The sequence below is a fragment of the Athene cunicularia genome (genome assembly GCF_003259725.1).
Source record: "Athene cunicularia isolate RWA chromosome 1 unlocalized genomic scaffold, athCun1 chr1_part1, whole genome shotgun sequence".
NCBI lineage: Eukaryota > Metazoa > Chordata > Aves > Strigiformes > Strigidae > Athene > Athene cunicularia.
Window position 1 is genome coordinate 24,650,351 of NW_020799091.1, and position 17,894 is coordinate 24,668,244.

Below are 17,894 nucleotides of genomic sequence, written 5' to 3' on the forward strand. Positions count from 1 at the left end.
AATAACGAAATTATTGTGGCTGCTCTGAGCAGAGGTATACAACTGCTTAGCTGTGAACTCGTTTCCTTACTGTCCTCTCTTGCTGAGGATGCATAACAGGGCAAGAAACTCTCTTTGCATTTGTTTTTTTCAGCACCTGGCACACACATGAAGGTAGAAAACCCCACTATATAGAACACTAAAGCTGGATACCATCATCTACTGGGATAAAAGCAATATAGGTCTTCATATCATGAAGTTTATAAACTAGTGAAAATGCTGTAAAAAAAGCACTTTGAAGGCATTCTAATAAATAAATTTTTGATACGGTATGTTTTTATTAAGTAATAAAAACAAAAAGTGAGAAAGGCTGAATTAAAGTATCAAGTGCTAGTCCGAGAAGCTGCCAATGTCACTGCACTGTATTAAATTCATGCTCTCCTATAAAACTGCCTGTTGATGTGTTAGCATCTTGTACTCTATAAAATGTGTAGAGATGACTCTGTGAGTTTACGAAAGTGGTCTCCAAACACAAAAGTGTGTGTGAGGTGGAAAGAGGAGACTAAAGGAAAGGAACGGTGCAGGTTTTTTTGCATCCACAACTTACTCATGACTAGGACAGGCTACACTAAAAAATGATTTACAGAAGTCACAACAATGTGTGTGAGCAACTGTTAGCTAGAAAATGGCGATGTGAGATCACTACTTGGCCTTGTCTCAATTACTCCTGTAGTTTGTCACTGTCATTTCCAAAATATTTTTGTCTTAGGAAGTTTATGTAGTTACAGAGTAGTTAGGAAACAAACCATACCTTGCCTTTTTGTTCCTTCTGCTTTTGTACTTGTATACATCTCATAATTTTTGTCTTCACTCTGAAAGACAGAGTTTGTCCAGAGCACCACATTACGCAAGTGCCCTCATGATCACTCCCCAGTAAAGGCAAGGCTTTGTAGCCTTAGCATGGAACTGGTTGAGAAAAACCCCAAATAATCAGTACTGCCTTAGTTTTAACTGGTGCTAAACTGCACTTTATACATTCAATCTTTTCTAGAGTTTATGTCAAGAAGTTAGGCAGATACAAGAACTGCCACGATGACAAGGCTTGACAGACCCATACAGAGCTTTCACCGCATCAACAGATCAACAGATTAGAAATGTCATCAGAAAAGATCACCTTCAGGTCAGGTATACATTTGCATCCCAGGAGCCACCAATACTCGAGTCCCTGTAAGTAACTGGTACCTGTGGTAGCCACACAATGTAACCCAAGCAGTGCAGAGCTCAGCAGGGATTGTAAACCCGCCACATGCTCAGCCCTCACTGATCTCCATGGGGTGCCCACTATAGCACTTCTACCTCATTCTGACGTCAGCTATGTCCACACTATCAGGCAGAGAAGTCTTGCAGACACGTAGACATTGCAGACATGCCTGATATCTCAGAAGACGGGAACCTTTCTTGAAAATACAACTCCCTGGAATCCACAAGTTTTGGGGGTTTTTTGTAGCCTCAGAAAGTGGGTAAGTGCCTCTTGGTTTTTTCTCTGCACTCATCAGAGTACAGCTGATATCTATGATCATGGCTGCTAATTTCATGTAATACCTAATGAAGGAGCACCTACATGTGTGTAAGAGTTAGTGAAAATGTCTCTTTTGAATTGTTTTGCCTAATTGGAAAGACTAGGATTTGCAAATCAGTCTGTGTGAACTAAGTATCAACTCTGAGGATGTTCATTCAGCGTTTAACTTTTTTAATCCTTTAAGAGGGTTAAACTGTTCAGTCTAACCAAAACTATTTCTCTTACTAATTTATGAAAGCTATAAAATGATAAACCTTATTTTTTTTAATTATAAGTAACAAATACAAACACCATAAATAAATAATTAAAAGGAAGCCAGGATCAAAGTAAAAATCATCTGGAAATTCCTGGGTCTGTAGGATGACTCCATCGCTCCCAAGGGTTTGTATTCCTGGCCTCAGGAAATTTTCACTTCAGCGTATTTATTACGAAAGCTGTCAGTGGAGTACCTATAACAGTGTGAATAAGAACACGTGACCTCACCAAAGACAATATGATACATCATGTTCCTTCCTTTGGGATCCAAAAGACCTTCCTGAGACAGGTGGCTGAAGAAGGGTTGTTTCTGGATAATGGTCTAGGGATGAACTATTAAACTAAATGAAAACATATCTTCTTGCAGCGGAACACATCTACCTCTTTTTTTCTAACTAGTCGAGGAAAGCACAAGCATCTGCCCTAGAGAAACCTTCAGTAAGATCCAATGTCCATATCCTAAACCACTTTTCTCTTTAGGGACTATCTACAGTTTTGATCAGTTTGACATGTAGTTTCACAATTTCTTTTCCCAGGTGCAATTTTTTTTAAAAAAAACCACACAGCCTTTGGTAATATAACCTACTCTATTCATTCTTCACATACATTCCCTTCCTCATTTGGAATAGGTATGTATCAATCCTGTTACTCTTGAAATAGATACTTGTTTCACTAAATAACTAAAACTCCTAAATAACTATTAACACCAAAACTGAATTTCTGTTACAAATAAGATTTCAAGCATCCAAAGTATTTTGGATTATACTTTGAGGGCAACAGAAGATAGCTCAGAAGGGAGAAGAACTGAGAAGGAAATAATTTTGAAGGATGTGCTCCAACTGAAAAAAAAAGAAAGTAGTTACTTCTGTTGAGAGCAAGTCCTGAAAATTAGAGGTGGGAATTCAGAGGCTAAAACAGAGTTCACCCGAATGCAGTATCTTTTTTTAATTTAATGGACCAAGGGTACAATAACTCCAGCCATCTCATGCTGCTCTTGATTTGATTAAAAGTAATGATTGTGAAGAAGTAAGTGCGGCTTTCTTCCAATCAGTTACCTCTTTACCTGCACTGAGGCTGCCACCAATGGTGTTAATTAGTAGCTGGACAGAAGCCTACAGCTACTGAATAGCTGTCAGATATTCATAATTTTCAGTTACCAGCAACAGGTTGATACCCAGTCTCACTGAAAATCAACATCTCTTTTATGATGTCCTTTCCTGAATAATATTTGATGCCAACAAAAAAACCCCAAAAACATCAAAGTGTTTTACAGGCTTTAAGAAGGCATCAGGGAAACTAAATAGAGACAGGATTATCTATTGCACTTGGAACCAGACTTTAGCCCTCTGCCTGCCTGGGAGGTCACGCTACCTTTCTCTGTTTCTCTTCTTTACCTTGTTCCCTGCCTTTCTTCTCTAACTAGACTGAAAGCATTTTGAAGCAGACAATACCTCAAATGCATTTGTAAAAAAAACAGAAAGCAATCCTCCGGCAATGGTACTGTTTTGAAACAGAGTCAGATGTAAATAAAAAACTGAACAAAACATAAAAATGGAGAAGTCAGCTCTTACCACAGACCTTCCTAGGTCGCACATACTCTTTTAAGAAAAAAGTATTCTGTGTTTTTACATAAAAATAGGATGCATCTGCTCTCAGGAGCCAGGGAGGCTACTAGAAAAAATGTAAGTACATTAAGCATATGATCTGTTAAGGAAAAAATAAGGAAAAAGCAAGGACAGAAGAGAGGTGAACATCACTTATGGAAAGGCATACATTCCTCTTAAATATGTCAAGAAATGGTGCAAAAGCAGATGTAGCTTTTTTGTTCACTGTAGATTGTATAGCTCAAGAAACAGTGAGGATAGTGTCTCCCATTCCCTTACAGATTGACGCATATTTCATTGCCCTCAGTTAACCACAGTACAGATTTGAACCTGCGTGGCACTGAGCACTAGTGTAGCCTCTGGTATCACTAAGGGTCTTTCTCTGCAACCCTGCAGCCTGGGGGACAGTATTTTCCATCCTGTTGTTCCCACACTGTTATTCCCATGTTCATGTACCTGCAAAACCCAACAGTGTTGTTTTGGGGCTTTCAGGCTCACCAAAGACGCTGCCTTTACAGGCATGGAGGGAGAAAGGCAACTTCAAAGGGTTAAAGTAATCCAAGACCCTTGAGAATGCCACTAAGAGCCCTTTGCCCCCAGCACCAGATAAGCAGTGGCTGGGCGCTTGCCAAGGACAGGGGACACTCAGGGTCCTTTGGTTGCTCCCTCAGTCAGGGGCCACCACAAGATGAGACTGAAACAGAAAGCTCTACACATTACACTTTAGGGGTGAGGGTCTTCAAACAGAATCTTTTCTAAAAATCATTTGTTAACATTACTGAATTTATCTTCAAAGCACTGGTTTTGGTAAAATGTTATTGCTCCAAACTGAGATGTGAAAATGAGACACAGACATTAAAGAAAACCAACAAACCAACCAAACCACCAAAATAACCCCTTTGATTTCTGTAAGCAACTTCAGAAGCTATTGGGACAAATTTGGGAAAGTTAATCACCCCCTAATTTGCTCAGAACAAGGGACTCATGGACTTTATTGCATTTCTAAACATTTGGTTCAAGCTGAAGTTTGGCTTAATTCACTTACCACTAGAAATTCTGCGTCAAAGAAGGGAAACAGCTCTTGAGATGGTATTTAAACCAAAACAGACTGTCTACATTTCCCACCCTCATTTACACATCCATTTATCTAACACTGGGAAAATGACCCAAAGATTGTACCTTCACTAACTCTAAAAATGATGAATCCTGTGCTGGAGGAGAAGAAAAATAATGTTGAATATCTGCATTAAAGACAATAACATACTATAGATGCATACAGGAGAGAATTAAGGGTAACTCAAGGATATCTCTCCATTTTAGGATTTCATCAGTTTTAATATCCACCTTTGAGATTTTTACTTTTTTTTTTTAACATAATCTTTGTCCACGCAACTTTCCTTTTTTGGCCCATGTAGTTACCTATGTGTATTATCTTGATATGGGCATGACTTGATGACCGAGGCAGGCATCTGATCCTTTTGCATTGCAAGAATGTACAGAGTTTTCAAAACACAGCAAGAATCAAACAAGAGGAATCAGATTCTTTCTAATTAGCAACACACTGTTCTCCAAACAGCTCACTTAGCTTTTTCTCAAGGGCACATTATCAATAATGCTTTCTTTCTGCCTGCCCTTTATCTCCACATTTCTCAACTTTCTTTTATAGTTCAACTCTTCACAAAATGCTACATCTTTTCATTTTTGGAATGTGTAGGTATTACCTTTGATCTGAGCAAAGAATCTGTTATTTTTCTCAAGTATTTTTTTGTTTATCCCCAGTGAAAGATAAACCCCTAACAGTAGTTTAAAGATGAAATCATTTAAAGCACAGAATAAAACCCCCTCATATATACAGACTTAGCAGTAACAACATGACAACAAAACCATAATTTACAGTTGTGCACCAGTCATTTAGGAGACTCTCTAATACTGAAATATTTAATGTAGACAACATGAAAAAAAAATATTTGCTCATATGTGCACTGGTAACTTCTCTATTCTGCTACTGTCATGGGTACATAATTCCAATAAATAGGCAGTATTTTTAAGCCTACTGGATGGCAGAATAGTGAAATCTGTCTATATTGTCTGAATTTCACGGGAGAACTTTGGTTTTTGTCTAACATCTAAGAGCGAGTATTTCTTTTTCTTTCCACTGTTGTTTTTTTAATGCAGTGTCTAATATCAAATTGCATATTTTTAAAATCTATTAATCAATTGGTTTTAGTTTTACAACAATTCTCGTGGGCAAGTGCACACTTAGTATAATATTGCTCCTTCCACCAGTAATACTGATGTAAATACTCGTGTATGTAAGGCTAAAAATAGGCTTCCTGTAACATTCACACAATTTGACTTCACTTTTTTGCAGAAACCGAACATAAGAGATACAGATGGACAAATAAGATACATTGTCCTCACTAAAATTAACTTCTATAGGAACATTTTCAATTGTTTATCCTGTAACAAGCTTAGAATGAATAGTTCAGTTGGAAGGGATCTACAATGATGATCTAGTCCAATGGCCTGACCAATTCAGGGCTGACCAAACGTTAAAGCATGTTATTAAGGGAATTGTCCAAATGCCTCTTAAACACTGACAGGCTTGGGGCATTGACCACCTTCTCTATGAAGCCTATATGTATTGGGTTTGCATGGCAAAGTTTTGACAGTGGGAAGGTTACAGGGGTGGCTCTGTGAGAAGCTGATAGAAGATTCTCCTATGTTAAATAGAGCCAATGCCAGCCAGCTACAAGATGCCCCTGCTGCTGGCCGAGGCCAATATATCTGGGATATATCTAAGAAGGAGGAAAAAAAAACCTGCAGCAGTCAGAAGAGAGGAGTGATAATACGTGAGAGCAACTGCAGACACCAAGGTCAGTGAAGGAGGGGCAGGAGGTGCTCTAGACACCAGAGCAGAGATTCCCCTGCAGCCCAAGGGCAGCCCATGGTGAGGCAGCTGTGCCCCTGCAGCCCATGGAGGGTAACAGGGCAGCAGATCTCCACCTGCAGCCTGGGGAGGAGCCCACGCTGGAGCAGGTGGATGTGCCTAAGGAAGACCAAGGTTCTGAGGGAAGCCCATGCTGGAGCAGTTTGTTGCTGGGAGGACTACACCCTGTGTGAGGGATCCAGGCTGGAGCAGCTCATGAAGAACTGCAGCCCATAGGAAGGACCCAGGTTGGAGAAGTTTGTGGAGGGTGGTCTCCCATGGGAGGGACCCCATGCTGGGGCAGGGGACGCAGAGTGAGGAGTCCTCCCCCTGAGGAGGAAGGAGCAACAAAGACAACATCTGATGAACTCGAGCATGTCCAAAGAAAGGCAACGAAGGTGATGTGGGGTCTGGAGCATAGGTTGTACAAGGAGCGGCTGAGGGAACTGGGGGTGTTTAGTCTGGAGAAGAGGAGGCTGAGGGGAGACCTCATCGCCCTCTACAGCTCCCTGAAAGGAGGTTGCAGAGAGCTGGGGATGAGCCTCTTTAACCAAGTAGTAAGCGATAGGACAAGAGGTAATGGCCTCACATTGCACCAAGGAAGGTTAGACTAGATGTCAGGAAGCATTTCTTTCCAGAAGGGGTTGTTGGGCGTTGGAATGGGCTGCCCAGGGAGGTGGTGGAGTCCCCATCCCTGGAGGTGTTTAAGAGTCGGGTCGACATAGCGCTGAGAGATATGGTGTAGTTGGGAACTGTCAGCATTAGGTTAATGGTTGGACTGGATGATCTTCAAGGTCTTTTCCAACCTAGATGATTTTGTGAGCTGATCGCAGCCGTCATTCCCCATCCTCCTGCACTGCTGAGGGGGAGGAGGTAGAAAAAATTGCAAGTGAAATTAAGCCTGGGAAGAAGGGAGTGGTGGGGTGAAGGTGTTTTAAGATTTGTTTTTATTTTCTTATTACTCTACTCTGATTTGATTGGCAATAAATTAAATTAATTCTCCCGAGTCAAATCTGTTTTGCCTGTGACAGTAATTGGTGAGTGATCTCCCTATCCTTATCTTGATCTACAAGCCTTTTGTTATATTTTTCTCTCCCCTGTTCAGCTGAGCAGAGGAGTGATAGAGTGGCTTTGGTGGGCACTTCATGGCCAGCCAGGGTCAACCCAACACACAGTGTTTGACAAACAGCTTGGTAAAAAAATGCTTCCTAATGTCCAGTCTAAACCTCCCCTGGTGCAGATTTGAATCATTCCCACGCATCCTGTCCCCTAACACCCAGGAGAAAAGACCAGCAACTCCCTCTCCACTTTTCCTCCTCAGGAAGCTGTAGACAACAGTGAGGTCACCCCTCAGCCTCCTCCTCTCTAAACTAGACAAGCCCAAAGTCCTTAGCTGCTCCTCACAGGACATTCCTTCCAGCCCTTTCACCAACTTTGTTGCCCTCCTCTGGACACACTGGAGTACCTTCACATCCTTACCAAACCGTGGGGCCCAGAACTGCGCACAGTGCTCAAGGTGAGGCTGCACCAACACTAAATACAGTGGGATAATCACCCCTTTTGGCTGGCTGGTTATGCTGTGTGTGAAGCACCCAGGATGTGGTTTGTCCTCATGGCTGCCAGGGCACACTGCTGACTGCTATGGAGCCTGCTGGTGACCAGCACCCCCAGATCCCTTTCTGCAGGGCTGCTCTCCAGTCACTCTCCCAATACATACTTGTGCTCAGCATTACTCTATCCCAGGCATGGAATCCAGCATTTGTTCTTGTTAAATTTCATACCATTGATGATTGCCTAATGCTCCAATCTACCTATATCCCTCTGCAAGGCCTCTTGTCCCTCGAGAAAGTCAAGAGCATCTCCCAGTTTGGGATCATCACCAAGCTTGCTACTGGTGCACTCAACTCCTTCATACAGATCACTGATAAAGATACTGAACAGAACTGGCCCTAGGATTAAGGACTGAGGAACACCGCTGCAGCCTCACTGACTACAACCCTTTGGGCCCTGACCTTCAGCCAGTTCTTCACCCAGGCTCCTGCTGGCTGACAGTCTATTCTGTCAACCTATACATTCCTGTAGGAATTCATCTGATGTCTTTCTGCAAGAAAATTTTAATTACAGTGTCCAAATAAATATGTCAAATAGCCAAGGTCATGGACCACCTTTTGACAAACTATTATTCACTTATTTCTTCTAAATTTATTGTTTTTACGTAAGATATTTTTAAGATGGGTAAATCTGTCATCAGAACAGAACCAACCATTAATATTTCCAATACACTGTTTCTTTTCTTGCTATAAATTTAATGATATATCAATTATTATTGTGGCACAATGAAAACTTTCCTTTTCACAAGCTGTGAAATAATCTCCTGATCTTTTGCAGTGACTGAACATGTAATGGTATTCTGCTCAGACTACTGTAAAACTGAACTGCAGGAAATTAAGATTTACTCACCTACGCTTCCTCTGCACATTTAAGTAAAACCAGTACTATTCTCTCAGGACCAAACCCAACAACATATCACACAGTCAACATGACAAAAATATTGCTAATCCCATAGCAGAAACACTTGTTATGCATAGCAGGACAGTTATTCCACATAGAAATGAACATATACAGGTTCAGTGTCCATTACTCATATTCCCAAATGAATTTCTGTTGGGAAAACCCAGAAAGACTCCGTAACATTCACACACTAAACAGGGCCTCCCTTGTTACAATTTAATTTAACTCTATTCTACCTAGCTACAAATAAAGCTACTTAATATATGTTTAAGGAAGAGCTACTCTGGGTTTGTTCCTCACAATTCTTCTTCCCATTCCCTCTTTTCAGGTTTCTCTATCAGGATGGGTTGCTTGCTACCCACACCTGTCTTTCATTGTGTCTCTCCCACTCCCCTCCTTCTTTGAGCAAGGATGCTTTTTTTCTCAGCTTAGTCTCTTGTGAAAAAATGGAGACTTAAGTGCATGCCTCCCTTCCTTGAAACCTGCTAGAAGCACCTGGGCCATTCTGATCACCACCTCCCCATAAAGACTGGTGCTGGATGCAGGTCCCACTATGACATTCACTTCCCCATTGGTAGAAGACTTAGAGCAGAAAAAGTGAGGTGGCTTTCAGACAGCTCTAATCTTTGCCTCTTGCAAAATCCATATTGACAAGCAATGCTGCAAATGCTGGATTGGGTTTACTCAACTGGCCCACACGAAGTATTATTTGTACTTTCAGGCATCAATACTAGCAAATTATCTAATGCACTTTTCTTGTTTATTTATTTGTTTTGCTTGGGAAAAAGCTGCAGGGGGGAACTAGTCATAGACTATTTAGTGGGAGCGGCTGCAAAGGCAGCCAAAGCAAGGCCCTTCAGACAGAACTTTCTAAAGCTTTTTGCTGTGTTTTCTCCAGCCTGTACTACTGGCTTGTTAGGTCAGCTCTGCCCTATTTCTTCCTCACATTCACATCTGTAATTGCATTCTTTCCCTGCCCTGCCCCTCTTTCCTCAACATCCTCACTGTCTTTAACCTCTCCTTTCGTCACTACTACCTCTTAATTCCCTCAGAAACAAAACACAGAAAAAGCCTTTTGCAGACACAGATCCTGTGCTGCATAACTTTGACTACTTTCTGCATTGTGTTCATTCAGTTCCTAGTACAAAGAATACCTCTTTTTGTTACTCTTTAGATACTGGCAGCAAAATCATGTATGGAAAATAAAGTAAATTGAACCATGGTAATGCCAGTGTATGATTTACAAAACACTAAAGAATTATTTTGTACTGGGAAGACTTAATCTCAGATGCCACTAAGAAAACAAGTGAGTTTTTACTATCAGCTGTTTCATACATACAATGTTTTTTCCACAGAAATGTATAATTTTAAGTACATTGCCAACTGTATTGAAACAGAGTGGTTGCTGTTAAGAAAGATTTCTTAAGTGCTTTACCTGAGCTAGTAGAAGCCGGAGACTTGCTGCGTCGGGATGGGCCCGGGCTCTTGGTGGTGCTCCTACGTGAAGTCGAAGCTATTTTGGTATAGGAAGTGGATTTCACCACCCGACATTCTAAAAGACAAAGAAACTGCATAAGTTAGCAATTAAGAAAGTCAGCAAGATTCTGTAACAGAAAGAACACTGAAAAGCACAAACATTTAGCCCACGCTTGTTTTCATTCATCTTGAGGGGTTTTATGGGAAAATATAAAATCTGTATAAATGGCTCCATTAAAATCCAAGTACAGTATGTACTACATCCCAGACAAAGAACTGCTGCAGTAATCCAGACTTTTAAATACCATGGTTACTGCAGGTACTTAGGACAGCTTAACAGTACTGAGACTACATATAAAATGTATTTGTTTTTGAAGATTTTAGCAAAAGTAAAGCAGTGGGTTTTTTGTAAATGATCCAAATGCACTGTAAGCATTTTTGTCAACCTAGGCAGTCTCCTCTAGAAGAACTGGAAGGCTGCTTTTGTATATCAAAATGTTAAGACTGTACAAGATGACGCAGGTGTCTGTCACTCATGAAAGCTCTGAAGAAAGGGAAGCAGGTTTGTTGCTCCTGCTTAATCCTCTGGTGAGCAACAGCCCACATTGTATAGCACACGCAATTCATCACAGGTTGAGGGAAATGGCACTCCTTGCTCATAAGAGACATCAGTAAAATCAATGAAGAGGCGAAATTACCCTCCCACTTGAGAGCACTGCAAGATGTTCAGGTTAGAGTTTATATACACCCACACAGGCATCCTTGCATTACACCTGCAAAATGGTTCTTGGCCTAAGGATGAAAGAATTTAGTGTGTATAATGCTGATGACTTGCACTCATAATGGATAGTAAATTAATCACCAGGCGTATTATACAGACAGGGGAAAAAAAAAAAGATTTCTTAGCCAATATACAATTAGAAGTCTGCAGCAATGTTTATGCCGTCTTCACCTGATGATGTCAGTATACATCACTTGTTTAAAAATACATCAGTAAACATTTAGTTCTGTATCAGAATTTTGTTGCCCATTTTCTTCCCATGGTTAAGGTTCCTTAACATAGGTTAAGAGAAATAAACAATAATTTTTTCTCCCTAGTCAGAAAATACCATGTACAAGTCTGTGCATTATTTAGTCTTCACAGAGATGATCAGCGGAGCCTGTAACATAGTTTAGACAGATTAGAGAACAAAGAAATAAAATTGAGCATAACTAATTAACTTAAACATATTCACCAGAGAATGATGTCATGAAATGTATTTCTCTTGGCTGCTTTAACTGTTTGTCTTTCATCAAGCTGTTGAAGGAAATAGAAGCAAGAACTGATGCGTTACTGAGGGAACATACAGCACAGCTGAGAACTGAGAGGACCAGAGAAATGCTTTGGTCTTCCCAAAGAAGCTTTTCTTCCCAAACTCTCCCACCTTCCTAATGCCCAATAGCAGCTAATTTCTTTCTGTTGACATTTTATGTGATTCATTGATGACTACTCTCACTTTATACTGAATGATAAATGGAAATGGAGAAAAACATTTGCTCGTTTGTAAGAGGAAATTATCAACTGAAAACAGGAGGAATCAGATGAAAGCTTTCAATCAGATTCCACTAGGTAACTGCAGCAAGAACCTTACACTGATGTATTGACATAAACAGCTGCTCCAGAAATCATCTATACATGTTGTTGTAAACAAAGATTTTAAATGTCCAAACACCTAATAGACAACTTGTTTGTTCTTGTAAAACTACTACATTATCCCAGTGTGGGCCCCATTCACAGACATCAGTCAGGAAGGGAGCTGAATATTCTAATCATCAACAAACAAGACCAAAGTAGAATGATCCACCCAAGCTAAATGACTACGGTCATTTGCATAGTAGAAAAACTTAACGAGTCCATGCAGAAACCAGCTACTTTCTGTAATATACTTTACTGTGTAAAAAGCTTTCCTGTTTCCAACATGTAAAGAAAACAAATATCAACATCCCTCTCTTGCAATTCATGTTATGCACTAAAGCTTAACTCTCTTGTTACAAGTATTAACACTCATTCAAGTTCTCTCGATACCTTATCAGCAGGCAGAGCTAGAATGACGTTAGAGATAAGATTCTGTATTTGAATATTTCCTCTCATAGTATTGGAAAGGACCAGGTGGAAAGCAGTACAAAAGGAAAGAAGAGGCAACTAAATGCACATCCAGGTTATGTTTCCATCCTACAGATATAATGCTGTTAAGGAAAGTACTCAAGACAGCCCTTATATCATTTTCACCCAACCCATTCAGAAATGAAAAAATTAAAAGTAATTCTTCTTCATCTGGGGTTTTGTCACACATGGGCAAGAACAGTGTGGGTGACCTGAACTGAAGAGGCTAACAGCATCCTGTCACCATCTTCCTTCTCTCCCAGCAAGAAGTGCTCCTGCTCACATGGTATGGAGACGTCCTACCATTTCTGGGGAAGAGGAAGGCTGGCAGCTGGCTGCACCCACTAGGGCATTCATCCATCCCTCACTACTGACAGTCTCCTTAGAAAGGGTGACGTTAGGAGTGGTCTGCAAATTGTCCCGATGGGCTACATATAGACCATGACCTATTATCAGAGTAACCCTATACTAGTGGCACATTATCCTATGAGGAACCCACCTCTCGCAGCTAGCTGAACATGTCCCCACTGGAGCAGAAACACATATATGTCCAAATGATAATTTCAGAAATGAACAATCATCACAGGATCATAGGATAATCCAGGTTGGGCATGAGAAGTTCTCTAGTTCAATTTTCTGCTCAAAGCTTGAAGTCCTGGTCCACTTGGGGGACACATCAACCAACCTGAGGAACAACACAGCAAGGCACAACCTGTGCAGGAGGATCCTGGAGACCATCCATGACAAATTCCTGATCCAAGTGATAGAGAAACCAGTGAGGTTTCTCTCTCTCTGCTCACACACACAAAAAAGGAAGGGTTCACTAGGGATGTGAAAGCAGAAGGCAGCCTTGGCTGCAGTGATCATGAGACAGAGTTCAGGATCGTGAGGGGATGGAGCAGGGCAAAAAACAAGATCACAATTCTAGACTTCAGGAGAGCAAAATTTGAACTCTTCAGGTATCTGGTTGGAAGAGTCCCACTGGATAAAGCCCTGGAAGAAAGAGGGACCCAAGAGCTGATTAATGTTACAGCAAAATCTCCAGCAAAAGCAAAATCTCAACAAGCAGAAGTTGGGCAAAAATACCAGGAGGTCTGCATTGATTAACAAGTTGCTCCTGGCAAAAGTCTAACACAAAAATCAAGCATAAAAAAGGTGGAAGCAGGGACAGGTAACATGGAAGGAATATACAGCAAGTCTGAGCATGCAGAGACAGTTAGAAAAGCCAAAGACCAACTGGAATTGAATCTGATGAGAGATGTCAAGGCAACAAGAAGGGATTCTTTAAGTACAAAGGGAACAAAAGGAAGACTAGGGATTGCACACCCACTGCTGAGCGAGGCAGAGCCCTGGTGTCACAGAACATGGAAAAGGTTAAAATATTGAATGTCTTCTTTGCCTCAGTCTTTACTAGCAAGACCAACTTTCAGGAACGCCAGGTCCCAGAAGCAAGGGGAAAGCCTGGAGAAAGAAAGATCTACCCTTGGTGGAAGAGAGTCAGATTAGATAATACTTGAGTAAAGTAGACATACTTAGGTCCATGGGACCTGGTGGGATGCACCCCACGAGTGCTGAGGGAGTTGTCTGATGTCATTGCAAAGTCACTGTCAATAATCTTTGAATGATAATGGTGACTGGGATAGCCATTTGAAGACCCAGCAAATGTCACTCATATCTTCAAAAAGGGCAGAAAGGAGTACCCAGGGAACTATAGACAGGTGCGCCTCACATCAGTCCCTGGGAAGGTGACAGAGCAATGAATCCTGAAAGCAATTTCAAGGCACAATAAGTGCAAGAAAATAATCAAAATTAGTCAGCATGAATTCACCAATGAGAAGTCATGCTTGACCAACTTGACAACTTGAATGAAATGACCGGCTTTGTAGATGAGGGCAGAGCAGTGGACTTCAGTAAGGCTTTCAGTGTTGTCTCCCAAAAAATGCTTGTAGACAAGCTGCTGATGTATGGGCTTGATGAGCAGACAGCAAGGTGGACTGCAAACTGGCTGAGTGGCTGGGCCCAGAGAGTGGCGATCACTAACATAAAGTCTAGTTGGAGGCCAGTGACTATTAGTGTACCCCAGGGGTCAACACTGGGTTCAGTCCTCCTCAGCATCTTCATTAGTGATCTGGATGATGGGGCAGAGTGTACCCTCAGCAAGTTTGCTGATGACATAGAACTGGGAGGAGTGGCTGATACACCAGAGGGTTGTGCTGCCATCCAGAGGGACCTCATGAAGTGCAACAAGGAGAACTCTGAAGTCCTGAATCTGGGGAGAAACAACCCCATGCACCAATATATGCTGAGGGTCACTCAGCTGGAAAGCAGCTTTGCAGAAAAACACCAGTGTGTCCTGGCAGACAAGAGGACCATGGACCAGCAGTGCATTCTTGCTGCAAAGAAGGCAAATGGTATCCTGGACTGCATTAGGAGGACTGTTGCCAGCAGGTAATCCTTCCCCTCTGCTTAGCACTGGTGAAGCCATACTTGGAGTACTGTGTCCAGTTCTGGGCTCCCCAGATATGGAGGTACTGGGGAGAGTCCAGCAAAGAGCCATTAAGATGATTAAGCAACTGGATCATCTCTCCTATGAGGAAAAGCTGAGGAAGCTGGGACTGTTTAGCCTAAAGAAGAAAAGACTCAGGGAGAATATTATCAATGTATATAAATACTTTAGGGAAGAGTGCAATGAAGACAGACACAGGCTTTCAGCAATGTCCAGTGATGGGACAAGAGACAATAAACTGAAACACAGGATGTTCTGTCTGAACTTTTTTACTGTGGGGGTGACTGAGCACTAGAACTGATTGCCCAGAGAGGTTGTAAAATCTCCATTTTTGGAGACATTGTCCTGGGCACCTGGCTCTAGGTGGCCCTCCCTGAGCAGGGGAGTTAGACCAGATGACCTCCAGAGGTCCCTTCCAACCTCAATCATTCTGAGATTCTGTGATTCTCAGGGCTTTCTCCAGTTATTTCTGGAAAATCCACACACACTGCACAGTCCCCCCTGGACAAACCCATTCCAGTACCTGATTGCCATTCCAGTGAAATTATTTTTATATCCAGTCTGAACCTCTTGTTTCAATTTATACATGTCACCTCTCATCCTCTTACCATACATCACTGTGAGGAGCCTGACTCCATCATCTTGATGGAGAAGAGATGCTGCCCCACTGGCACTGGAGGCTGCTGGCAAGTCCCCCTGAAGCCATATCCTTTTCCAAACTGAAGAAGCCCAGATCCATCAGCCTCTCCTCACAGTGCAAGTGGTCCAGCTCCCCACCATCATGATGGTCCTCCTCTAACTGCCCCTGATTTAGTGATGTCTTCCTTGAACTGGGGGACTTTAAACTGGACACAGTATTCCAGACGTGGCCTCACACGTGCTGAGTAGAGACTAATTACATCCCTGTCTCTACTGAGTCCACTCCTGTTCATACAGCCCTGGATGCTGTTAGCAGTCTCTGCTGTCAGGGCAACTCTATCTTCTCTTCAGTTGGTGTCACAGAAATTTTGTCTTTCCCTATGTTCTATTTGTACAAACCCTTCTGAGCACAGTTATTAACTTCTTTGGCACAATTTTCTTTTTTATCTCAAAAATAATTTGCAGGTTGTGAAGGTTTAAAAGATCATAGTTCAAACTGAGCATATATTCTCTCTGCTCAAATACCACTGTGAACCCTAAGGTAAATTTTGTCAATTGCCATGTTTTCTATGGGTTTACAAGTTTATTCATATATTACATGGGCTACAGTATGGCCTGTGGACAACCACGTGGGCAAGCCTTCAGTACCCTGCACACCGGGGTCAGGCAACTCATGTCTTCAAAGACTGTGGCAAGACTACTTACAGAGTCTAAAACGATTTCCAGTCATGGGTAGAATGTAACCATGCTGCTTGTTGTAAGTAGGTCTCAGCTCCCATGAACAGCTTATTTATGCAATTCTGTTATCACATTTAGTTTGGAAAATAAAATTTTACTGCAGGCAAATATCCCACTCAGTAACCACACAACCACTGCTTGTCTCCTCTAAGACATTACCATAATCTGCCTGTTGCTGTAGGAGAACTATGTGTACCTAAAGAGGAAGGAAAAACAAAATCAAAATGCATGTTTTTTAAAACCATATTTTCTATACAGAATCTATACTGGTAAGGAAATAAATACGTATCTTCTCACCAACAGTATTCTGATAACTCTACAATGGGTCCTTGGTAAGCCATGAAACAGAAGAGCATTTTTTTCCCTTGATTTTCTTTTGATGCCAAAACTCTATCAGAAATAGATCTGAACTCCTGACAGAAGAGAGTTATACTGGCTTTCTCATTCATGTGAGCATGCTCAGACAAGAAGAAACAGCAGGTGTTTCTATAGTATGTTCAGTGAGGAAATAAATGTATCATGAACCCCAGTCCTTTCTCTCACCACTGACTAAGACTAAAGGTGGTAATGTGAACCTCAACTTTAAGGTCTGATCATAAGCTTTATTGCTTTCCAACTTGTAATATCAGATAAATAAGAATGTTTTCTCCAGCCAAAACATGTTGCAATAAGATGTTCTATTATATAACTACAGACAGAACTACAAAGTAATAGAGAGAAGTACAGCGTATAGGCAGCAATACTAACAATGCAACACTGCAGTCCCTTTATGGCATTGAATATTACCACAGGGGTCTGAGGTATTTAATGGATTAACAACAATAAGGCTGAGAAAAAAAGAGGAAATATCCCAAGGCCACAATCTGACATTGTGGAGACACTTTATGGACAAGATAAAGAACATAAAGCTCCTGAGATTGCACGGTGGTGTCAATAAGCAGCAGGAACTCATACGACTAGGAGGAACCCCAACATACTCACTCGTGAGCTCTTGATTTTTCCTACTGTCAAATGGACAAAATGTGACTATGAGGTAATTAAGGGATGCTACCATGCATAATCATAACACCTCCAATATCCAGCTCTGTGATGTTTCATTTCCTAAATGTTTCATTAGCTTATACGTTCATTAGATTCTGCAATGGAAAGAAAGTAACAGAGAGTGAACTAATCTGAAAAAAATGTGTCATAAAATGAACAAATTGAATGTGTTTCTAGAGAAGATTTTGAAGTTATCTAAATTACCAGGAGATCAAAAAAAGCTTACTTGTTAGATACTCAGAAGTTAACTGTATGGGTTCCATGAGTTCTTTCTGAGCTAAAATACCACTCTCTGCTGTGTTTTGCTTTTTTTTTTTTTTTTTTTTTTTTTTTTTTTTTTTTGTGTGTAAGGGACAGATATTTATTTTTTCAGTATCCCTGCCTATCTGTTTCTCTCAGATGAAAACATTTAACTTGGTTTCAGCAACAGCTGTATCCACCAGATAAGCAAGGAGGGAGGATCAAGGATATCTGTCATTGGTAAGCCACTTCTT

At 41.3% G+C, this 17,894-nt stretch overlaps 1 protein-coding gene across 3 annotated transcripts in view; it reads right to left on the reverse strand.

The window, feature by feature from the left end:
- DCLK1 (doublecortin like kinase 1) overlaps positions 1 to 17,894 on the reverse strand; it is a 252,542-nt gene that overhangs the window by 67,427 nt on the left and 167,221 nt on the right. For all 3 annotated transcript variants that reach the window (XM_026868658.1, XM_026868667.1, XM_026840939.1), the window contains exon 4: positions 10,293 to 10,409. In XM_026868658.1, coding sequence (XP_026724459.1) covers positions 10,293 to 10,409 — 117 coding nt within the window. The remainder of the gene's footprint in view (positions 1 to 10,292; positions 10,410 to 17,894) is intronic.